The sequence below is a fragment of the Brachycentrus maculatus genome, unplaced genomic scaffold (assembly GCF_059751285.1).
Source record: "Brachycentrus maculatus isolate JH-2025_06_01 unplaced genomic scaffold, ASM5975128v1 h1tg000966l, whole genome shotgun sequence".
Taxonomy (NCBI): domain Eukaryota; kingdom Metazoa; phylum Arthropoda; class Insecta; order Trichoptera; family Brachycentridae; genus Brachycentrus; species Brachycentrus maculatus.
The window spans coordinates 160,898-186,478 of record NW_028281687.1 but is presented as its reverse complement, the minus strand read 5'-3'; the positions used below and the strand labels follow the sequence as shown (position 1 = coordinate 186,478).

Genomic DNA, 25,581 nt, shown 5'->3' with positions numbered 1-25,581 from the left:
TGCACCTGGTACAGTCTCCTTTTGCAGGACCAATCCACGTCACAACACCTACCCCCTTACCAACCAGTAAATCAATAATATACTCACTTTTCAGAATGAGTTTGGAGTATTGTAACGTAAAAACTCGTTTTAGATGTTACAAAATGAAAACTGAAGGTACATATCTACAAAGAACAGAGTCGAACCAGCAACCCGTTCCCGTCATTTCCATGGAAAATAAAATCAAATCCATTAAGGATATAAATTTACATATACATATAAATCAATATAAAATCATTTAATTAATTTAGAAGGTGTGTCAATAACAATTAGAATATATAATATGACATCTTTGTTTTTGAATTAATTTTTAACATATATGACTTAAAGTCATTAATAAAACATATTTTCGTCATGCAAAACAAAAAGAATAATTTTTCATAATGTAACGAGGGTTTTGTAAGTTAAATAATCTTACAAAACCATATACAATTTTACTATAAGTATTATCATGTTTCAAAACCCAAAACAAAAATTACAATAAATATTACATTTTTTGTAGTATGGGAAATGACACAAAGATCTTTATATAACTTCTAGATTTATATCTTAAACTAATTATTGAGCAAATGTGAATTAGGAATATTATAAAACGGCAACTAACTAGTGTAGTATGCTAGCGTTTATATGTATACGGATATACATTTATAGAATAAGGGTGTTACATTAAGGCACATTACTAGATTACACTTAGATAATTTTAACAAACTAGGATTTACAAATTATGTTACAAAATATAGCTTACCATAAATTTTTAAAAAATAATAAATTTTGCCGATTGCTATCAAAATTGTCAAGTCGTTCACAAAAAAAATATAGGTACGTGAGTATTTTATATTTAACTACATAAATCATATATCGCTGACTCCTTTCAAGAACGTCATAAATCAAAAATTGTCAATTTTCAGTTGTGTATGTTTTAGGAATGCCCAGAAAATGTACTATATCCCAGCAAAAGCGGCATATATTTATCTCAATATTTACCCGCTACAGGGCAGAAAGTGTTGTTTTTGCATTTTGAAGAAAAGGTATTGTTTAATTTTTTTAAAAAAATACTTAATATTTTTCAAATGGAGAAAAATCTTCAGGTTTTACCTTAAAAGATCTGTTGCACAGTAAAAAGTTCAATATGTGGCTTGATATTTATTTTTAATACATTGTAATATATATTTAAACTTCAAAAATGTTCTCCTGAAAAATCAAGTTTTTTGATTTATGACGTTCTTGAAAGGAGTGAGCGATATAGGGTCCAATGTACCCGTTCGACCCACCACACCATCGGCATCTTAACCCTCAACTAGATTTTACATTTTTTGTTAAAGTATGAATGAGCTGAATCAATTAAAAATTTGCTATTTTGGAGATAGCCGTTTTGGCTTCTATACTAGTTACTTCGTTACCACGTCGTCTGATTATTATTTTTGTTTCTAGGCAACCCACAAAAATATGTTCCATTCTTTAATTAGATATAAAAGAGACACAATCGAAAAGTTAAATAGTTTTTTTAAAAAATACATTTCTATAATCAATTTTCATAAAAATATCGCAAATGAATTGTATTCATCGTTAAATTAAGTGATCCAATACTTTGTGTCAAAACAGTGTATTTTAAAATAGATACAAAAAGACCCAATTTTAGTTATTTTAATTCACAGTATATTTATGGTAAGCAACAGGTTTGCGCAATAGATTACCTTAAATTGCTTACTTACATAAATGCCTTCATCATTTGGTAGAATGCTGTACTTTTTAAGTTTGTGGTATTATCGTATCAATTTGAATATGGTCCTGACGAAGAGATATTAATATAATATCTGTCATCATTACAGAATTGCTTGAAGCAAACCGTGAAGTGTCGACTGCAGTAGCACGTTATATGGCACATAAGGGCGTGACTAACTTACTAATTAATAATATATTACGATAAGTATTTAGTAAAATGTTGAACCACTCTTAGGAGATGTCCACTTAGCACCAGTTGACCGAATTTCTCGTGAAGTTTTCAGTCGATATTATAGATAATATTCTTAAAAGTTAAATTATTTTTTCTTCCATGAGATAAATTTTCACTTCAGCGACATTCTGGAACAAAAAAAATGCAACAGTAATTAAAAATTCATAAATAAATTAATAAATGAAGTATTTTATTTTGATTATTCCTAGAGATGAAACGGATATCCGGTAACTATCCGGTATCCACCCTATCTGGCCTCGTTTTACTATCCGGCCCGATACCGGAGAGTATGTCAATATCTGGCCGAATACTGGATAGTTAAAAAAATCTAATTTTGATTGAATAATTGCAATTTTTTCATATTACAAAAGATGGGTACAATGCTGAATCAGTAATAAAATAGTGCCAAAGGAATAAAAAAATTGTAAATTTAAGTTTTTTACTGTTGGAAATATACGGGTACAAGCTCACAAAATAATTTATTAATGTTCATAGTTAACTAAAGTTAAATTATGATGAATGAACACAACTTTCTCAGCGTTTTTAGGCAACAAATGATTATTTTTGTTTTTATAGACAAGGCCGACTTCAGAAAACAACTTGTTACTATAAATGTTGCTACATCAAGCTGACAAGTTTAGATATTGATTTACCACCAAAGGCAAGGGTCGGAACTATAGCCGAGACGTACAGTTTTCGAATAATATTTAATTTTGTTGGCACATAAAAAAAAGTCCTAACCGAGCCATCTAGTGAGCCAACCGAATATCATGAGTTATTACCATCCTTCAAATACTGATATGCTTTTCTTGGTTGTTTTAATGAGTCAAATCAATCAACAGTACACAAGATTCAAGCAAGTATAAAGAGTTGACTGTCAACTCTGTAATCTATGTCAATATCTAGCTAGTATCATCAGTCTTATACCCGGCTTTTTATAGTAAACGTAGTGCAGATTTTCAGAAATAAATAATGTTATCTATTTGTAGAAAGTTACCTTCGTGAAGCGAGTCTCGTGGCCACCGCAGCAGTGAGGCCTGCCCCCTTTCCACTCCCGTCCTCAGCCAACAGCAAGCTGAACTGGAAACAAAAAAATAGTTATGGACAAACATATAAACACATCTCATATATCAAATGTGTACAGTCAGGAACAGCACGTCTAGTTCAGTGAGGGGACCACGCGGAACAGGAGAGTAGTAGATAGATACCTGGTGGTCCGGAGCGAGGAGAGAGGTGAACTTGGAGAAGAGGTGTCTCAGCCTGGGGTGGTGCTTGTACAGAGAGCCGTCCACGGCCACGGTGACGTGCTCCCAGCACATGCGCTCCAGCAGGGCAGCCATGCAGGCGGACAGCAGCTGCGCGGCGCGGTGCGACACCAGCGTGCACACGTGCTGCACAATGAGCACCTCCTCCCCGACCAGCGAGGCGCCGAGTCGTGCCATCAGCTGCTCCGTGCGCCACGTCTCTCCCTCCAGACTGTCGCTGGAAACCGATCGTTTGATTATTTTATGACTTTTGTCAATGGTCTACATGTACGTGTATCAATAGGGTTTTTAAGCAGTCTGTTGATGATATCCTTTGGAATGTTATTCTGTGTTTTATGCGCAAACAACATCAATATAAAAGAACAGATTCGAGGCGATATTTGATGAAATATGTGTATGAGCAGTACTAACAGTTCAACTTCGGACACACTGGCCGTGGAAAAGGAAGCGGGGTGCAGTAGGGCTCCGGCCCTCCCCCCGGACAGAAGAAGTCCCGCGCGAATGAGTCCCTCCAGAACACAGCGCGCCACCTCCCCCAGGTACTTCCCGCTGATGTACTTCTCAAACCTGCAATCCAAATATGTGTTTTGAATTTTAAAATGTTAGTTTTTTTTTAAACTAAAGAATTTGACTTTGAGACACATGAAGATATCACACATACGATTAAATCTGATATCGTAGCCATAATTGGTATAAAAACCGAAGAAGACTAAAGAAGGCATGACTGATTATTGGAATTGCAAAAACTGGAAAAGGGACAGGTCAGAAGTTAGAGCAATCGACAGGTGCGAGGATGTTCTGGGGAGGAATGGTATAATGTTCAATTAGATATTCAAACACTTACATAAAGCTGTTGGCGAGGAGAGACAGACTGTCCACCTGCCTGTCGAAAGGGGTCCGGATAAAATCGATAACGCCGTTGTCTCCGAAGGCGCCCCACTCGATGTCGATGACCACCTGCTGCGCCGCGAGGCTGGCGGCCGACTGCCCGCCCTCCCAGTGCGACACGCGGTCCGCACGCTCCACGAAGCACGCGTTACTGCCGGTGCCCAGGATCATCGCGATCTAGAGGAATATGTCACATGTCATCATCAAACACATATTCTTAAACGAGTGAGCTGTGTGTTATACCGAATGATGAACTGTCAAAATCATTTAACAATTCAAACAATAAATAAGTAAATTGTTGGGTAATACATCCAAAATCAAACAAGGTTTATTTAGTTGAATTCTACATTTATTTATGTATATGTTAATACGTGACGGGTTTCGTCTTCTTAGGACATTATCAAACACTAAGAAGACGAAACGCGTCACGTATTAACATATACATAAATAAATGTAGAATTCAACCAAATAAACCTTGTTTAATTTTGGATATATGTATTACCCAACAATTCAATATGGAATTCTACCAACTGTGCAGTTACAATAAATAAAATAAATAAGTAATCAAATACAACCCAGACAACTTACAAACCAACTATTAGATATGATACTTACACCGGTGCGATGGTCCATTCTCGCTCCAGCTACCAGAGTTCCCGTAGTATCATTCAACAAAGCCACAACATTCACATTATACGTTCCTGTAATAAATAAATGCAACTGATTAGTAAAAATAATGATACATTTAAAATTCAGCTTCATAAACCAATTTAGGCTTTAAGAAATAATACAGTAAGAAGAGATGCTTTTCCAACAGCTTAACAGTTTCGTGGAAATGATATATCTGCGAGTATAGAAAACTTACCGCACTTCTCCAGTGATTCTCGAAGCATTTGGACCATGTCTCGTTCCATTCCACTACACTTGAAGGACTTGGTCCATGTCAGCAAAGATCCAGAGTTCAAGGAGTGTTGGACCATAGGAAAGGAAAAAGTAAAACCTAGAATATTAAATACAAGTTAGTAATATGAATTAAAGTTAAATACAAGTTACATGGTTTCAAATTTTAGCTTCCGTAGTGTAATAGTCAGCACGCTCGGCTACCGTACTGGAGGTCCCGGGTTCGATTCCTAGGGGGGGTCAAACAAATATGAGTGATTTTTTCACTCTAATATTTATTCAATTACCCTGGACTGGTACCTGAAGCGGAGGGCTGATTACCTTTCCTTCATGTGTTAACGATCAAGATAACACTCTGTTTATATGACGCAGTGCCTTATGCATCATCGGGTGCAGATAAGGGTTTAAATAAATAAAAATGTGTGATTAGACCTTACTTTTTAGAAAGAAAAAAATATTTCTATAATTTATCGATGAAACTGTAATTTATGAAATTTAACCACCAACTGCATAGCCTTTTCAAATAAAATGGGTAAAATAGATATTTAAGAACAAATGTAAGTATCCATGCAGGATTAGAAATCAATGAACGAATAGTTAGATTTCAGACATTATGGTTTGTTGAAAGATATCAGGTGCATCACGGGAAGAGGTATCACCTGATAGACCGCATAGAAAAAAAGACTGCTGAAAAAGGATAGTGATGAAGTAATGGAAAGTGTTTTCTTATGAAAAAAAAATCATAAACCATGTTAAAAAATATGTAAATGGTATTCTTGGATATAAAATAATTACCAAGAGAAAGCTGAGTATCCTGAAGAGATTGAAATTTGATGAAGTCACCAACACACTCTGCCAAATAGTCAAACAGCTTAACTCCACAGCCAACTCTCTGTTCATCACTGGAAATAAAAATAAAAACAAATAATCAAACAAGCCAAAAATATGTGTTCAGTTGAATGATACAGTCAGTTAAATTCATATGAAAAGAAGTTGCACATCAACTGATTACACTTATCGACGGCTCTGTCGTGTTCCAAGACTAAGCTCATTTTCTAGAGTAAAATAATGAATTATTAATAATGAAAAGTCTAATGAGATAGGACAGAAGGGCGACTCGACGAACATCGACCTGAACCCAATCACTGCAGTTTTATAAACAAGTCAATTAGTCTCTGTCTATAAATATTTGTTAAAAGGTACAGAAATATTAGCCTTCAACTGAGGATTCCGGATTTATTCAGTTATTACCACAAAACCGTCAATGAGGACGCATAGATATCTCCTAGACTTGGGAGAGGATTGGATACTATACGTAGTTACTGAAGTACGTTGTGCACAATTTGAAACTGGTAAGATAGGTCACCTATGTACAAGGAGAGATTCTTGTAATTTATTTTATTATCCTCTTTATCTTTCGTTAGGTCAAGACCGGTGATATATGTACATGTGAAAATCTATACTTGCATTAACTAACATTTTTAATTAAAATAAATCATAAAATAAATTGTATGTATTTTTGCAGTAAAACATGAATCTTGTGCAAGTAATTTCAATGTACCTGTATTTAAACAATATTAAATGATTGATTTAATGCATTGCGGTGATATATGTTTCTAACAATTGGGAACATTGAACGTAGGGATTTGCACCTCATAACACATGACAACTATTGCCAATCCCAATATGATAAAAAAGTTGTCATGTACATATATTCCTGAATTATTTTCCATCACACCTTATTTCATTTCCTTTGACAGATCAACTGTCACTTTTGATGTGTGTTGGAAGAGTTATTGGTATCATCTACATAATCTTTAATGATTTTGATGCATTTAAAAAGATAAATAACCCTCAAGTCTTTAATTATAGAGGTTTATCTTCAGATAAGATAGTTAGAACAGGGAAGGTAAATGTTAAAATTACATCGCAACACGCAGACCAATCGAAAATAAATCTCTCTTGAATTTATTTTGCAATTGACGGAAATCGAACTCGCAATGCCAATTTCACAGTCGAGCGTCTACCCAACTACGCCCATCGCTTGTCTAACAGAAAGTGTATTTAGAAATGATCTAATAATTTTATAAAGCTCATCATCTTGTGAAAATCAAGGATTATGGCTCTCGAAACTTGTTTTTTATGTTTGAATTATAATAATTTAGAATTGTCCTTAATAATAAGTTTAATTGAACATTACCTGATGTGGTAATGTTTGACGGCCTCCCTGACAACGTTTCCTTGACTGAGTTCCAGAAGCAGCACCCTGAAGTTAGTTCCGCCGAGATCCAACGCCAGGAATCTACCTGCCTCTGTAATCAAACCGATTATTTTATCACAACTGTTATCATTAATGTTTATCAATGTTTTACCCTCCATGTTTTTGTGAATGGCATTAACCGATACAATTCTGCATTCTCAGTCGCAGGATCCAGCTAAACAAATATTTAGCTCAAATAAAGTAGACGCCACTACACTTCGTAAAGTACGCTTAAGTCTTTGTTACGAATATTTAGAATAGATAACTTCACTGAAATTAATAACAAAGTGTAAAATATTATATGGAGTTAGCCGGGTATTGTATTCCAACATCTCATCATAAAGCTTGCAATGTGAACAATAAAAAATAAAACAATCCAGGTTAACATAAACAACACAATTTGAATATACTAAGCGGCAGGCCTAACCCAGTGTCACGTTAAATTAAATAAATAGGGTGTAAATTGACAAGTTTTTTGGATATTTGCTTATTAATTTGATGTTGTAGATTCCACATAAATACAACATGTGGTGATGATAGTTAGGGTTATAAAACATATCGGGCGATGCTTACCGGAGCCGTCGGGAAGTTCTGGAAGGTATGTGTTCTCCATCTGCAGGGACGAGGGTTTTTGAAGTAACCCTCTCTGCATCTCGTCTGTGAAGATCTTCTGGACTCTTCTCAGAGCTGCTCCTGTCACCCTCAGCCCCCGGGTGACCTCTTCCACCTAGGAATTTCATATTTTATTACAATAAACATATTTTTCAGGCAATTCATACATATTTAATTACAGTAAAACCTCGATCTATCGTTCCTCAAATAATCGTTTTCCGGAATAAGTCGTTTATTTCTTCTATCCCGACTTAATTTCATACTAAACTAAACCGCATCGATCGTTTCTCTATCACCATTTACCGCATTTATAGTTCGAATTAAGCTGCATATTTGATACATTTTGTCTGTTTTTTTACATTATTTCCAATTTTCTTACATTAAACGGCAACGTATGGGATAGAAACTATCAAAAGCTTGTGTAACCGATAGCAGGAGAGGTCGATATTGATGAAAAGGAGCCGCTGCCTGTACCTGCATTTCCAGAAGCGTGCACACTCTTTGAAGAAAAATTTCTACAACGCACATTCAATAACCGATGCTGAAAAAAATACTATTTACTATTCTATTCAGGTTTGTATTTTTTTTTTAAATAAATACATTTGCATCTTAAACATGTATTCTTCTTAGAATTTTAGCTTACGAATGGTTATGTAGATTGGGAGGACGGTATCTTTACTCGGTCGTATCTATTTGCGTATTGGCCTCTTAATCCCACATTCATTGTTTTCCCGCTTTCATAGTTTATTTTAATAGGTCCCTTTAAAAACGATAGATAGAGGTTTCACTGTATTTTAATACACCTGCACACTTGTAGATATGTGCAAATATACCCCCACTACACATCAAATGTATTTTGTAAAGAGTAATTTTAGGATTAAAGCCTTTCATAAAATTACCTAATGATGGAATTAATACTACATCTATTTAAAGCAGGGCATTGGGGTACATTATTTGATGCAGTGCTCTAGCATATACCATTAGGTACGATATGGCAAATGAGAAGGTTTCACCTCAGTTATTCCATTTTTATTCCATTCATATATTCTGGTAATGTTTCACTACACATAAAAAAACTATTTTGCAAATAAGATATTCCATTTAAATGCCCTTTTGATTTAACTATTTGATGTTTTATGTGTAGATAACAAATACATCTGTCTTTATTACCCTATGTTTATATAACAACTAATTCTTCGCCACTACAAACCATGTTATTGCTAGTTTGATGGCAGTAATTTCTTACTAGATAACCCCCGAAAAGGTGAAGCTATATCATCATTTGCAAATAACAGACTTTAATATTTATTGGATTGTTTAGATGTAAATTTATTGCACTTCATAAAGGCAATAATAATAATGCATTATCATTTTTATCAGCAAATAAATACAAACAACCAATCGCCATGTCCTAATTTCTTATTTCCATCTCTAAATAAATAAATGAAATGTAATAAAGACATTTTTTTTAAATATTTGAACCCAAGTTTATTTTATAATAAATTTGAAATATTTGTGGATATTGTTAAAAAACAGCAACCTTTCCAAATCTTAAATGTTTATAATTCTTCTTTTTTTAACCCTAATCTGCGTAAAATGCTATATATGTATGTTACAATGCATTATTAACTTGATAAGTTACCATGCGCTTCAAGTGATAGAGTAAAAAAATCACAAATATTTATTTTGCTCGGCCTGAAAGCCGGGACCTCATGCACGGTAGACAAACACATTAACCGAAACGTTGCCATTTAAACTCCCAACCAGTTGACTGGTTACATTGTACTAAGTATGTATATTTCTCGGTAAGCCCATAAATCAATTGAATTCGATGGTGAGACTGTAATAATAATTGGCGAATACAATATATTACTTATGTGTGTTATATCGAGTACTTAGGTGCTGTAATTGCTATCAATTTAGATGAATTCATGTTAAATGACGCATGTTTTTGTCATGTAACAAGTAATGGCTAGCATCTTCGCGAAGACAACTACAGCATGGCACACAATTGCGGTACACATTACATTTACGAGCAGACAATTGGAATTTTTACAAAAGCAGCGTATGTATTCATTACATATTACAGGGGGGTTAATCACCATAGTTTTTCAACAAATCCATATTCACTGGTAATCAACTCTTTATAAATTAATTAAAACCTTTCAAAATCCCTCTTTACTCATATGAACAGAAGAAATAAATACTATTTTTTATCTACACATATTGTATAAATGGACAGTCTACTTGACAAAACTACTGACGTCATCAATCCAGTTGATGAAGATAACATTAACATGATTTGTATTTTCTGTCATAAAAGACTGATGAAATATGTTAGAACTATTGCGCAATGTTACAACACGAACCTTCCCGAAATTTTACAATGTCGACTACATCATATACCCGAAAACCCGCATGTTTGTTTTTTTTCAGATATTACAATTCGAATTTAATTTATATGTATTACCAGGTCGAGGTACAAGGTACTCGGTGGCATATAGGGTATGAAGCTTCCAGTAGTTTTCATTATTGATTTAACAAGTATTATTTATTAATAAGCAAGTATTATAACAGTTTTTCATAATGCCAAAACTTTCTCTCCTATTTTAAAAAAATCAGATGATTTATCCTTTATCTCGGGATGCTTTTCCTGAAAATAACGCTGCGGTTTAGCGGGAAATTTAGTACATTTGGTAAACATAATTCCCCAATTTGTACAGAGAGGTCTGACCATCATTTGTTACCAAAAATAATTTTTTTTAAAGAAGCTCAATTCAGAGTACCCAAATACTATAGAGTGATGAATCACTTGAGAAACATTCAACTTGGGAAATTTTGGTTCAGTATTCAATTTCAGGATATGATGACCAAAGGAAGAATTATTATAAAAAGTACAATAGTTTTGCTTCATATTATATGTGCACACTTCAGGAATTATATCTAAATATAAATTCATTTTCATGATCAAGCATCCTTATCAAACATTACTGATAATAAGCTTACAGATAGAACAAAGTAACTACATATTGCCCGGGCACACTTCTGAGTTGACCAAATGTCACGGCCTCTGGCATATTAACGTCTACATCACCCATCAGCATGTTGCTAACTATAAACTTATTTAATTACAGTTTCAATTAAATGGAACCATCGTAACAACAAGTTTAATCAAGTTCTGATATTGTCACTAACTCGGAGAATGATTATTGAATACCTGTACTTATCAACAATACTGGTTTCTACTGTCAATGTTACAAATTCTAATTTTATTTGAAGAAAATTGTGCTTGTAATCTACGCTTTGAAAGAAAATTCAAAGAAACAAATTAACCAATATCAAACCAAAGTTTGTAAAATATAAACATATTAATGCCGATAATCTGTCTATTACAACAAGAGAATATTAAGTACTGGTAAAATGAGGGACACTTTACACACTACTGCATGATTGAAAAATAAGTAAAACCCAGACTACTTTAAGACAATATGAAAAACTTCAACTACCAGAAGATACAACAAACACTCAAATTTCTGAATTAAAAATAAATATTTTAAAAGAGAATGATACCTTGAAAATGTAGCAATTGTTTGTATTGTAATCCTTGTATATTATTTGATTTTATAAATTTATGATGCATTAAGTTTGACTGCGTTTGGTTAGATCATATCTGGCGAACAAATCACTTCTGTCATGCACAATTACAAGGAATGGCTGCAGTGATTGCAAAATTGTGAGTACTTGATAATGATCACTCAGCACGGATCAGAGTCCATCCGCAAGGATGAGATCGCTCCATAAGAGAAACAGGAAGACTGTCATTACCAATCATTGAATGTGAAATGCGATATTCTACCAGTTACTGCCATTCAAAGGAATATGCTAATGAATCTGGAAACAAATTCTTCTTTTTTCCCCATCTTTCTCGTCTTATGGATGGCAATATAACCGGCAAGACATGCTGTTGGTGACCATATTAACTTTTCTTCATCGTCGCGCTCAATGCTTAGTAGTGCTGTAGTCTATATTGCTATCATTCCTCTTGTTCCTGTCTCGCAGGAGGCCAGCCTCTCACTCGCTAACGCAGAAGTCTCCTTGTGACTACCAGCATCTTTAGACTCTCCGGCTTTCGGTGAAAGTTACTGCACGGACAAGATCTTTTCTCTTAAATTTTAAATAAAATAAAAACGTGATTTTCGGGTTGGTTGGTTACGTAAAAATTTTGCGCTGGTCTTTGGTCTAATATCATTATAAGGTATTATCTCAGGTCTTGATAAGATACAAAAAGGCAAAAAAAGACAACGGAGTAATTCGTCAACATAATTTTTAATATATTACGTTTAGTGTGATTACTGATACAACCGCAGAAACTTTTTTGGTTACTACCTAATTATTATACGAGTATCTAGGGATGAACTAAGATCACATTTGGTGTGGTGAGTTGAAATAATATTATCGAAGTAAATATTTTTAACTACCTACTTTTCTAAAAAAAATTATTGAGTATCTTCTCTAATTAAAAGATTAATAGATAAAGCTTATCTCTAACTTATATCAAACTTATCTCTGAGTACTGTAGACAGATAAAAGAGAAAAGTAATTGGATAAAAAAAATTGCCAGACAGTTATTTACGAAAAGATTATAGATTTTATAATAACAGTTAAAAAGAAATCAAAGAGAATTATACTGGCGAGATTGTTTTAACAAGGCAGTTGTGCTATGTGTGGTTAGCCCTATGTAAATATTAGATGATTGCACCATGTCAGCTGTCCAAATTTAAAACACAGTAAGGGACATTTTTTTTGTAGTAGTTTTTTTTTGCATTTTTGGAATAAGTAGAGTCTACTTAGTCCATAAATGCAAAAAAAACCTACTACAAAAAAATGTCCCTTACTGTGTTTTAAATTTGGACAGCCGATGTGTGGTTAAGACTTTACCTAGGCGATTACTCTTAATCCTAGCAATTAAATCGCATTGCAGCATACATCCTCTGAACTATTTTTTTTTTCAATTTTCTAAACTTATCTGAGAAAACACACGGAGAAATATACCGCAATTTTAGTACTCGATCTACGCTTCCTGTCAGTCAAGTTCTCTGATAGTCTGTTCAATAAATCATTTTATAATTCAAATCATTAAAATTGTTCTCTATATACTTTTTCTAAAAAATGTATATCGCTTTCTGTTTTTGTTTTAAGGAGAATAAACTCTCACTTAATTTGTGTTATTTGAAAGGGTCTCAAACATGAGCAGAATGGTAAACGTTACACAGGTATTCATCCTCTTAAAAAAAAACAATAGATTCATCGTCTTGATACATTACCACATATGTTATTGATAATGTAGGGTGTATAATCCATTGCTTGAGACAATGAATAACGAAGTGTTCTTTTTTCTAGAGCCCTATCTATGATAATATCTATGTTAATGTAATACTGGTACAATATTTTTTTACCGTTCTCTAATCCTAAATGGTAGGATTATTAATTACTGAAGCTCTAAAACACGCACGAGATTATCAAAATACTCGATGATATCACACAGTAACAATGTTTTATTATCAGATTACATATTATCAGGAGGTATTCAGATCCCTACTTCTGTTTATTGTAACAATCCAGGAATATATACATAGTAAGTAGGTACTGAGATCATAATATTGTTGTTTTTTAATACATGTGATTAAAGAGATTACCTTATATCAGGGGCTATAATTATTACTTAATGCCAAGCATTGCAGTTATAATATGTATTGACATAATAAATATAATTTTTTTTTTTAAATATTCCATATCGATTTTTAACATTTTAACACAATAGTGCATACAACTTTACAAATATATAGTGCGATGAAGCAAGAAATGCGTGTTGCAAAAGAATTAAGTAATATGACAAAGCGTTTATTTTTTAAACTATTTTTTTAGATTAAATTAACATAATTTGGATCAAATCTAGAATCCCTGGATTGGTAGCTTCGTCGCTAATGATTGCGCTACGCAATCTCAGTTTTTTTAAAATGTAAAACATTTGCATTTAAACTTCATATTTTTGTATTTACAATCCGTATTCTTTTTTGATTCTACATATATGTTTGTTATACAATGGTATATTATACATCACAATGAAGTGTATTACATATTGGGATCCATAAATTCAACTCAAAAAATTCTATAACAATGTTTTTACTCAGTCCGGGTGGTGTTAGATATTTTATGGACCAACTGATGATTTTTTACCAGGTTACAAAAATTTAAAAATCAAACTTTACAACTTCATTTTCACCACTTATTCAATTCGGTCAAATTTATATCTACGTAAGTTAAAAAGGATTTTATTTTTAGTTTTACTGAAGATCAATTTCTATTTCAGTTTAGGCATGTTATTTTCAAATGAAGTTACTATAAATGTTTATTTAATAATCTATTTTGTGTTAACTTAAGCTTTAAACTACATTAGTGTTAATATAAACAAAAGGGTAAAAACCTGCGAAGCTCTCTCCTTGTCTTGCAGTATGAGAGGAGGCGCCAGGAACTGCGCCTCGAAGATTTGTTCATGGCAGTCACTCATCCTGAATTACTGAAACAATAAAACAATTACACCATTAATTTCATTTAATCCAATGAAAGGTAAGTGTCGGGTTGTGATCTCGTGGTTAGTGTTTCTCGGTTTTATCTTACTCTACCACAATTTGATACCTGTTTCTAATAATGATCCGCTTAGGCTCACAGAAATAGTATGAAATTCAAGTAGTTTTGTAAATAATAAAAACACAAACATTTATCTTTTTTTTTAATGAATAAAATCCATCAATTGAACTGATTCTCTGACTGAACATTTTCCTCTTGGTAATGTCGCGACAGAAACCATTTCAGCGTTGGAAAATTTGAATTAATGAATGTAGCGTGAAGCCCTTCAAGTGTTGAGCAATTATTATCATGCCATTCTATTTCCATTTCTAATGTAATCACTTTCTACTATCTTCCCCACTACCCCCCCTCCATTCCCCCGCACCCGCCCACCATGTAAAGGTCCGCTTAGCTGCGGCAACTAGATGATATAAATGGATATTAGGATAACGTGACTTGTTCAATGAATCAGAATTATTAGAATTTAAACTCTTTAAAGTGAATGGTAAAGCTGGCCCTACAGTCGAATGAGTACAGTTCTATGAAGGAACTACTCATGGAGCAGTATAGTCACAGCTGACGATAGGTGAAAATATAGTTTTAAATCCTTTTATATGGATTTATACATCATCCTTTATTAAAGAGAAATATTTGTGTTCTTATTGTATAACAAATATTATATATACACAAATATTTCAGTTTCATATTATTTTATTATTTATATTTGAAACAATAACGTTGTGATTTTCCATTTTATAATCAAAATATGAGTGTTTTAAAATCACTACAAATATTTTATTATTACTAAATTATAATGTCTTTGGTTTCGAAGCTAACCGCTTACTTTTCAAGACTGATTAATACTAGTAATAATCAGTCTTGAAAAAGAAGCGGTTAGCTTTAAAACCGGTAGACAATATAATTGAGTTATAATAAAATATTTATAGGCATTTTAAAACAAAGTTATATTTAATATATTTAATTCATTTTATTTTCGCTGGATTAAGCGGCTCGTTTAAAAAAATTGGTATCAAGTTGTGGTAGGTGAGTTCGAACTCGGAGACTCTGACTCAGAGTCCGAGACACTAACTGCGGGACCACAACCTGACTTCAACCATCGAATTCGGATAGGATCCTCGATCACTAGCCATTGCCACCTTTTTTTGAGATGGGATTGCGTTTATTATTTACCTTGCCTATTATGTACAAGGTCATTAAAGTGGATTTTTGTTTATTCTAACTAAATAAAGATGTTTTATTTAAATCTGTTTTGGAAATAGGAGGGATAATCTAGTGTGAGCCAGTCAGGAACTTGTCAGCATTTGCTCATTGCTGGGAGGAAGCCACGTTGCACTCCTCAGGAGAAAGCGGATTGTTGACTGTTATCAACAGACCTTCCGTTCCACTAGAAGAGGGTTCGGCATATTGTGTCCTAGCTTGCAGTCCCAGGTAGGAACGCGAACCCCGAGATGGGATGCAGCGGCTGACACACTATCCTACGGAGTGTGATGGAGCGACCTGGTCACGGTCATCTGGCGGAGGCATGCCCACAGGCCCTCGGGCCAATCCCATGTGACCCATTTTCAGTCATGAGACTTTGATTTAGAAGAGAGGTTAGACATTTTAAGTCAGTGTATTTTACTGTTGTGTCATATGATTTGAATTTACAGAAACATTATCTCAGCAGACTGTTTGCGAGAATTGGCGAAAAGCGAGCATTATTTTAGTCCGCACATTCTGATAGGTGGACCAAAATAACCCGACTCGTGACTGTGGTGTTCTTTTTTAAAATTCGCGATTATTAATTGGCGCCGGCGCGCGGCGCGCGGCGCGGAGCTCGCGGGAACTGCTCGACGGACGAGACAAGTTCACCTCATGACACTTGGCCATTGGCGAATTCATCCACTACATTATCTTCCACATTGTAGTGATTAGCGTGTTAGACTACCGAGCCTAAGGTCCAAACAATGTTGCGCCACATAAAATAAAATTAGAAAAAAAGTGGCTTCATGATATGGGACTCGAGAGCTGCCTACAGTTGGTCACCCCACCTAAATCAAGTCAGCGAGTCATTATTATTGTCGCATACTTGACGATTTCTCAGTGCACTAAACTGTACTTATTTTGTTAATTTCTCTTTATTTTACATTTTTGTTGTAGCATGTATTTGTAATTTCAAAATAATATTTTCTTTATAATTGTAAATGGACGTCTCGTCACGGGCTCTGCCTAGTGAGACGTTCATCAAAAAATAAAGCGTGTATTGTTTTTACTTTTTAGTAATGATAATGATTAGATTAATATTCGATTCTCCCGGTGTTCGCCATCTATCAAAAGTAACAGTCGTGTATTTAATACCTTACCTACCCTATAAAAAGATCGGTCATAACGTGCATCACATTATCATCGAGTAATTTACCATCATTATAATACTACTTTATCCAATGCCTCGATGCCTTGTGCACCATCGGGTGCAGATTGAGCTCGAAGAAAAGTATAATAAAACGTGCAGATTTTATAATAAAAATAACATCCGTATTGAAGTCACGGACACAATGAATAGTGTCTATGATAGCTGAACTAGTAGAATCTGACTCGAGTCTCGAATCTCTGAATATTTCAAATGAATTACAATGCACACATTTACCAATCTCCGTGATCTCATTTTTTAAATTAAATTATCACATTATATTGTGTAGGTACTTTAAAATTATATTTTTAAATGAGATATATTTTTTTTGATAAAATATCAACAGAAGGTTAAGAGGTCAAGATTATTTAAGGAGACTTAAAAGCAAACAAGGTGCTTATCGCGTCTATATTATAACCTCGTACTGTTTTAAAATAAATTCGGCAATAAAAATACGCAACGATTTGAAGAACAATCTCGTTTTCAGAGTCTGATAAGAACTTTCTGAAGTTTTTGATACTATATTTTTTTTAATACACTTATGAGACAATTCGATATACGCTTTGCATCATCCGGCTATCTTTTATGAAATTATATTATGGCAGTTATATTTATTTATAAAAGATCGATAAAAATCATACAGTAAATTTGAAAATAAAATACATTTATATCGTAATATTATTATCGAATTAAATATTTACTGCGTACAACATTAAAAAAACGTTCTTTACAAGTTCAACGACATCACGTTAAAACGTGAACATAGTGGTGTAATGAAATAAATGAATTTCAACAAAACAGTACTATTTTTATTATGATATTTATAATATCGTGATAATATAAACTGCTCTATATTGCCGAGCCCCACCATGCCACGTCACATAGTGAAGACTGCCAATAAAATCTGTCAACACGACAATATCCACAATGCATGTTATACGAGTACGCACAGATCGGCTTCAAATACATTCGTTAAAATAGTATCGTACTCTGTAGAGGTCATAAGACTATTAAATTTAGTAGCTTACGATTTTAGAAGGGTGTGAGTCCGATTCCCCGAGAGGCGAATGCCTCCTAGCTTAGTAGCTTAGTAGAGTTAAATAGTTGCGAACAACAACAGAAAATTGGAAACTGGAACGATGTAGACACCATTTTGAGTGTGTCCAAATACTTGTTTACAAATCTGGATTATTTCCAATTATAGAAGTTACTTTTCATATTATTTTTTAACAAATTGGATAATATGTATATAGAACTTCTAAGAATTTAAGTAGTGCAATTGTCAATCATGGGTAAAATTGGTGAATGTTACAGGTGTGTAAAGAGATCATTTAAACCAGCCTATGGCGGTCGTAAGACCCGTAAGTGCCCAGACTTCCATATTCATCTTCATATTTGTCGAGATGTTAAAAAATAATATGGAAGGATATCTCATTAAAATCGTGTGAAATTCAAAAGCGCAAAAGACTTATTGCGACTTTTTGTATATATCAATGAATATATTACCTATACATTATGGCCTTTGGCACATCGTGATTTTAACAACCTTTCAAAAGGTTTTTTGAAGGAGTTTTCTTATGTCTGACCTACAGGGTAGGTTATTTCTTTATGAAATCAAAATGTTAATAATTATATCATAGAGTTAACAATATACGAGTGTATGGCTTCTTATGGGGGATCGTTTTGTTAAATCGTTCGACAGTCTTCGATACTATCAAAATACATTTTTACCCTAAAATTTAATATTTTTTTATCTCCCTATCCTTGCCCAGATGGTGCGCAGGGTACTGCAGTTAACGTTAATTACGAGCTCATATATGAAAGCGAGTTGATTAGTTCCGCGTTCCAGATTCTTAATTGTGGAATATACAATAGTCAATAGGATACAAATGAAGAATATGAAGTAGTATTTAAAAATAAAAAAATACCATTTATAATTTAAAAGCACATGTGCCACTTTGCATGCTTTTAAAAATATACACAGTTGTTGGTGGAACTGCATTTTATAAAATAAAAAAAACATCTGAGGTAGTTCTTCCTCATAAATTTTATTTGACCGGCGACTGGGTTTCGTCATAACCGACATCTGATAATGTAACCACCAGTCTGATGATGCCGGTTACGACGAAACTCGGTCACTGGAAAAAAGTCCTGATAAGGGCGATTATTATATAATATTTTGAGGTTTTTTTCTTTTATCTACTGATCAGAATATGAGGAAATAAGATTTTTAGCATTTTTAACTATTTACTAAATATTTTTTCGTAACTTCACAGTATGGGGTAATTCCCTATTTGTGTTAATAAAGACACACTGCTATAAAATGTTGGAAGCACCACGTGGTCGGCCGGTCCCAGATCGGCTGGACCTATCACAGCGCTCCGCCGAGACGCGCCCTCGCCGGGTTACGTCACTTCGGGAGGGCTCGTGACGTCACTCTCCCAATCAATACCTAAGGTCAGCAGAGTGACTAACCTTCGCAACATACTACGGTTAAGGGGATATTCGCAAACACAGAATTCATTCCACCGGCGACCACCAGAGAGGTCACATGCCTCACGCCCGATTTTTCAAAATAAGGTTATTGGATATTTTATTGTTTTTTAGAACATATAAAGAATTTTAAACTCCTCCTTTCAATAACTCTTTCCTTTTCAAAACCATATAATTATTTTTGAGAAAAACTATTTTTTTTAAAATAGAAACGGTGTTTTAAGGAAAAAAACCAATTACGTAAAATTCTACCTGAATTTAGAAAAAAATAAGTCGCCACTTAACGAATACTGGGCCTTAAAGGAAAACATGAAATACTAGCTTCTGAAAATATAATTCTTATGTACTGGAAAACTATTTTATGTTTTATTAACAAACTGTTGTGCAATATGCGTCTTGCATGTGAAAAAATACTATAAAAAACATATTTGGAATTGAGTATGATTAACATTTTCATCATACACAATAACAATTTTAAATTTGCAAAAAAATGGAAATAGTAATAAGAAAAATGTGGAAAGAGTATTTCAAAGATTTTTTTGATATCTCTAGTTCTGTGTTAACTTTTCGTTTAATTTACATTAAATACTTTGCAACAATAGAAGAGTTTTGTTGCTAAAATGTACGAGTATTTAGAGAACCAGAGATTTCTTGAAATTCAATATGTAGAAAACGTGATACTATAAAATAGACATGACGAGCATTAAAGTCAAGTTTTACTATCGTTAAATATGTAATTTGAACGTGTAGATTCTATTATACATAAGTACTACACAAACTAACGCACCTTAAACAGGTAAAGAATACAAACAACATTTTGAAATAAACGTTTATTCTGTAACCGGTATACTGCAGCAGAATGTTTGACCAAGAACCAGTTCATTAGTAGGAACCTGTCTCAGATTGTTTGCTCGGCTTATTACTACTACGCCATATTTCACTTTTCCAAGAATAGCACATTTTGGTTACCTTCGTCAACCCGAAATTTTCTCTAAATTACTTGCGTACTAAGCTGGTGTCGGAATTTTGCAGATATTTTTTAATTACTGAAATGGCTTTACTACATATTTTTGTGTTTTTTTACTGCTCTAGGTACTCTCTTCTACAAGAGGTTTTTCTTTTAGGGCTATCGGACTTATGAAACAGGGATTTAGTGGATTTCCATAAAGTCTCTCAGCTTCTACGGCCAGAATCATCTTACAGGTTTACGCATTTATTGATATTTTTTCTCGTAAAATCAACATCTTTTCTCTGCATACACATAATGGTACATAAAGCACTCTCGACGCCCATTAACAGTTGAGATTTTCTTGAAGAGTTTTCCATGGTTTTCTTGTCATAAGAGTAAACACGGAAAGTTCCTCAGTAACTCGAGTGACTTTATCATAAATTTTTCATGACCACTCATCCCTTCAGTCCCTAACACTGAAGACACAAACGAAGGACCAAACTTTTTGACTGACATATACACCACATACGCTTTAAAAGCAAGTATGCAAAATATACATCTAACTTTTAAAAAGTCAAGTATTACCTCACAAGCGATCAGTGCTAGTCCACAAAAAAAAACAAAATATACAACAATAATACATCAAAACGAAATATTAAGATTTATTTGCTAATAGTTTGTATTACCGCATCAGACATTTAAATTTAAAGTTGTTTAAAAAATTCATCAATCGAAAAAAAGCCTAAGTAAATAAAATCACTAATCGTTTATTTTTTTGTTAGTGCCCATTCGTTTGTTATTTTTACCCTTTAAAATTATGTAAATTCAAATAAAATCAGTTCGAGTGACTGATTAATAATGCGTGTAATGAATTTGACATTCGATTACTAACTAATGTATAATCTAATAGTTTACATCGGTTAAAAGTTTCGGGTGAATTTCTTGACATAATTGTAAATTTGCATAACATACGCGACAAAAAAGGCTATCACTAAACATACATATGTATGTGTACGTTTGAATGTAATATTTTTAAATTAATATTAAAAATAGCTCTAACCACCTGTCGGGCCTGCGGGCCTCCAGACTGTGTCACAATAACAAATACTTCTTTAAGTCATCTAATCGTGTTGGTTCGTATTAGTTCAATATGCACATATACATACACGCACAGCTCCATCTGGTGTCACTACGATTTCTTCTCTGGGCAATAAAGCCTCATTAATATGCGATCCAGTTGATCGGAAAGAATTCTTAGAGCCAAACTCAAATAAAATAACAGATTTCCTTTTGCGTTTCCCAAACAGAAGAGGTCAACGCCTTTACTAGATAAAACCAACTCCTATTCCCCTTAAACAGAATGCGACACGTTAAGGCAATAGAGAATTGCCTTAACTTATTAATATAGTTTAAAAAAACACAAATTTTGTATTAAATATTAAATAGCAGCATCCTTGAAACGTCAATTTAACGAACGCAGACTTTAATATATGCAAAGTGTTCATAAATATTTTTTACTGAATATAATCAATTGAGTAAGATTCAGTACAATACTTAGCAGACGAATGAAACTAAATCTTTGCTTTTCTTAATCAAATCCCTTTAGGTTAATTTATATATTAAATATTAAAATCAAACACTAAACCCTTTGGGTTTGATAAGCAAAAGTTGGGTTACGTTATGGATAAAGGTTACATCTTTTAACTCTAATTAATAGGGTCATAAATCGTATTTCGAAGGCACCCTACACTTGGAAAGGCTTGTTGGCCCTAGGCTTATTACATAGGCAAAAATATCACGAAGAAGGGCTCTTGCTAGATGCTAGATGGAACGGGACATTCACCACTGGGTACCTAATTCCAGAAGCAATACTAAGAGCAAATAATCATACAACGTGGAAATGTACGGTCCCAAGTATCCAGGAATATTCTAGATGTCCTTAGTTCTGAAGAAGGAAGATGTGAAGAGTTAAAAAGAAGAACAATTGGGACTACTTTGTGAAACTCAAAATATTATAACAGATCTTGACGTATGTATTTAGAATTTATTATATTATTTTATTTACTATGAAATAACGTGATCTGTGTTTAACAATGATTGAATATGGTATTCTACAAAATAAACTTACATCGCTCAGTAACAATATCTTCGAGTAAATGTTTTTTATCAATTCTCTCTGACGCACATCGGGATCGGCGAAAATTCCAAAACAAACAAGTTGCCAAGACATTAGGTTCCAATTAGATTATTTTCGGTAGGTCTACAAGTCTACGTGCGTAGGCACTGTGTACCGTGTACCCGTCACGAGGTCCAGCGTCCGGCGTCCAGCGTCCAGCGAGCGCCACTCGCGGATGTTTCCGTACTAATTATACCAGACACACCCTAGACCGGTGATAGACAAGCTTTTGTGAACCCAAAAACGATGTAAATAACACATTTGCATCTAAAGTGGTGTTTAAAATATTCGTTCTCGGAATTGTTATCCGAAATACACAAATTCAAACGTTTTTTTTCAAATTGACCTTTACCAATCGATATAAAAAATTCGTTGTTAACTGTATAGATAAATAATCCATGGCATAATATATTTTTAAACAAACACAATTTATGATTTTATTGAATTAATTTATTTTTGTGACGGTTGTTTTGCCTTGCCAGGGCGTTGTTAAACAGTGTCGAAAAAACAGAAATATTTTCATGAAATAATTCTTGAAAGCAGTCAATACAATTGGATTCTTCTTTTATGTGCGAGTGAATATATGTAGAAAATCGTTGGTCAAATTAGGTAGAATTACAAATTGTGTTAAGATTCATATAAATAATCCTAAATTACAGAATTCAATAAAGCATATTAATAAAGAAAATATTTAATTGTAGTGAGAAGTCATTTAAAATTTATATTTATTCACTTTTGTTATTTGGTTAAAAAAAATTCAATTTTATAATTTCCAAACACTCTCTTATCAAAGGGTGTTTTGAAGATCATTAGACATATGGATAATTTAAAATACACCAATTATTCACTTAAGTCATGCGTTTTTCTAATTATTGTGTCCTATCCATTATGAGAGTAATAAAAAAACATAAACAATATGAGACATCTAAATATATGTGCTACGAAATTATTTTCAACAAAGTATGTAAAAAAAACTGTTCATTATTGGAAACATATTACGTCCGGGGTGACATAAGAACTGGCCGCGATAGGAACGCCCGAGCTTCGTAAATCGCCCGCGAGAGTTATTTCCTTTCACCCGCGATGCCAAGTGCGTAATTTCCCGGCATATCGTCCAATATACGAAAATGGATTACAAAAAACGGGATATTTTCGTCTTGCGAAATACAGAGAACAGTTTCTTTTCCCGCGTTAAATAATAATTCACACTCGTTTTGATCCCCAGTTGAAAAATGTTGTTTTAATAAAGTTTATTTGTAGAACTCGTATCTGGCAAGATATGTTTTAGTTTTTTGTTTGCTGGTTACTTTAAGAATTCAATATACATGTATTGTATTTAGAAAGCACTTCAAAAGCCAAATCGAGAAAATTTACTCCAAGCTTTAAAGAGTTGGCTACTTGATTCTGCAGACCGAAATGAATAATGAGAGTAGTGGTACACACACCGGAAGACTGGAACATATAATTGTAGGCTTCTTCCAAGACGAAGGAATAACTTATAGCACTGGTCGTGACCATTAACAAACTTTTGCATTAATGAAGAAATTGTAACAATTCCCTTTTTATATTTTAAACATTGACGGTTTCGAAAAGAATATGGTATTTCTCATCGCTGGGTGATAGGTACAATATAAGTAATAAACTTTTACAAAACATTTTCCAAATACATTATGCAGGTAATGACAGAGTTTTGGTAAGTAGATTAGTATGCGAGTGTTTAGATTTTAGTATAAATACATAAAAATGGAGAAGTATTTTTATAGGAATAATATCCATGATGCAACGATGAAAAGCAATGCTTACAATCCATTAAAATGATTTATTCTCATTATTCAAACTTGTATTTTTAGTTTCGGGCGTAGAAAGGGGTATTTTGAAATTCTGCCAATTTTTTTGCGTACGTCACTCGAGATAAAAGTTTTAAATCTCGCGTCCGGGAATGGCAACCTGGCTACCGAGCCAGACCACACATCATAGCCAAGTCTGGTATCTGTCACTTATTTGATTCGTTGAAATCTTCACGATATATTACGAGGTACTTTTTTAAGGAATAACCCGCAAAGCCTCTATATTTAGAGGCTTGTCTGCAGGTAGGAGAGGAATGATAGGGAAGCTAAATGTGGAAAACACATCACAAACACCCAGACCTATTGTAAATAAATCTTTCTCGAATTTACTTGGCACTTGGCGGGAATTAAACCCGCGACGCCAGTTTCGCAGTCGAGCGTTTACCCAACTACGCCACGGCGCCTGTCTATTGGCCAGTTACCTACCAAATTTATACTTCGCATATTGTCAGATTATACAAGAAATAGTTCAAAAGTTTATTTTAATTTCTAAAAAAAATAGGTAAATTTATTATTAGTGTCATCAGAGAAGCTGATTTAGTTGAACTGGTTTAAACAACTATGCCGTCAACAAACAGGTATAAGCGACACGACGCCCTGAAACGTCAACACACCGGTTCACGCTTACTAACGAACGCCGTGCCTCCGGCGCTTCTGTGCAGTAAACGCATCATGCTAAAATGACTATCAAATTCATTCCACCACACCAAATGGTTCCCACAAATGCACCATCCGAATTCGAATGTAAAAGTGTAAATGGCCTCTTCCGCAAGGTGCCATCTCGCTGCAGCGCGAGTGGGTTGAGCGTGGACAGTCTCTGTTATGCACGCGAAAGAGTGCAGCGATGACGTCGGAGGAGCGAGGGAAGGGGAGAGAGGGGAAGGACACCACGTGACCGACGGGCCCACAACGCAACACACCTTTCATGCCAATATTTTGAAGGCAATGTTCATAATAAAGCGACTGCGGTCGATTGTTCAAGATCAAAAGAATTCGGAAATCTCATAAAATGCGATAAATTCTCGTTGTAAATAATTGGCTGACAATTTACGGAATTAATTTTTAATCCGTCGTGAGCATATTAACAATCGTAAGTTGTTTAATTTTGCAATCGGCATTACACAGTGAACGAAACAGTTATACTGTTCACATAATAATAGA

The 25,581-nt window shown here is 33.9% G+C and overlaps 1 protein-coding gene across 2 annotated transcripts in view; it reads right to left on the bottom strand.

Moving 5' to 3' along the window:
- Positions 1 to 1,681: 1,681 nt before the first annotated feature.
- LOC148299757 (hexokinase-1-like) overlaps positions 1,682 to 25,581 on the bottom strand; it is a 34,109-nt gene continuing 10,209 nt past the window's right edge. The window contains exons 2-12 of one of the 2 annotated variants that reach the window (XM_088275734.1): positions 14,403 to 14,495; positions 7,880 to 8,033; positions 7,247 to 7,358; positions 5,842 to 5,948; positions 5,012 to 5,146; positions 4,762 to 4,847; positions 4,103 to 4,323; positions 3,670 to 3,825; positions 3,202 to 3,475; positions 2,991 to 3,073; positions 1,682 to 2,121 (exon numbers count right to left, since the gene is read on the bottom strand). In XM_088275734.1, the coding sequence (XP_088131860.1) occupies positions 2,106 to 2,121; positions 2,991 to 3,073; positions 3,202 to 3,475; positions 3,670 to 3,825; positions 4,103 to 4,323; positions 4,762 to 4,847; positions 5,012 to 5,146; positions 5,842 to 5,948; positions 7,247 to 7,358; positions 7,880 to 8,033; positions 14,403 to 14,486 (1,428 nt within the window). In that variant the 5' untranslated portion in view covers positions 14,487 to 14,495 and the 3' untranslated portion in view covers positions 1,682 to 2,105. Of the gene's footprint in view, positions 2,122 to 2,986; positions 3,074 to 3,201; positions 3,476 to 3,669; positions 3,826 to 4,102; positions 4,324 to 4,761; positions 4,848 to 5,011; positions 5,147 to 5,841; positions 5,949 to 7,246; positions 7,359 to 7,879; positions 8,034 to 14,402; positions 14,496 to 25,581 lie in introns of those variants that run through there. The other variant, XM_088275735.1, reaches the window with a different exon arrangement.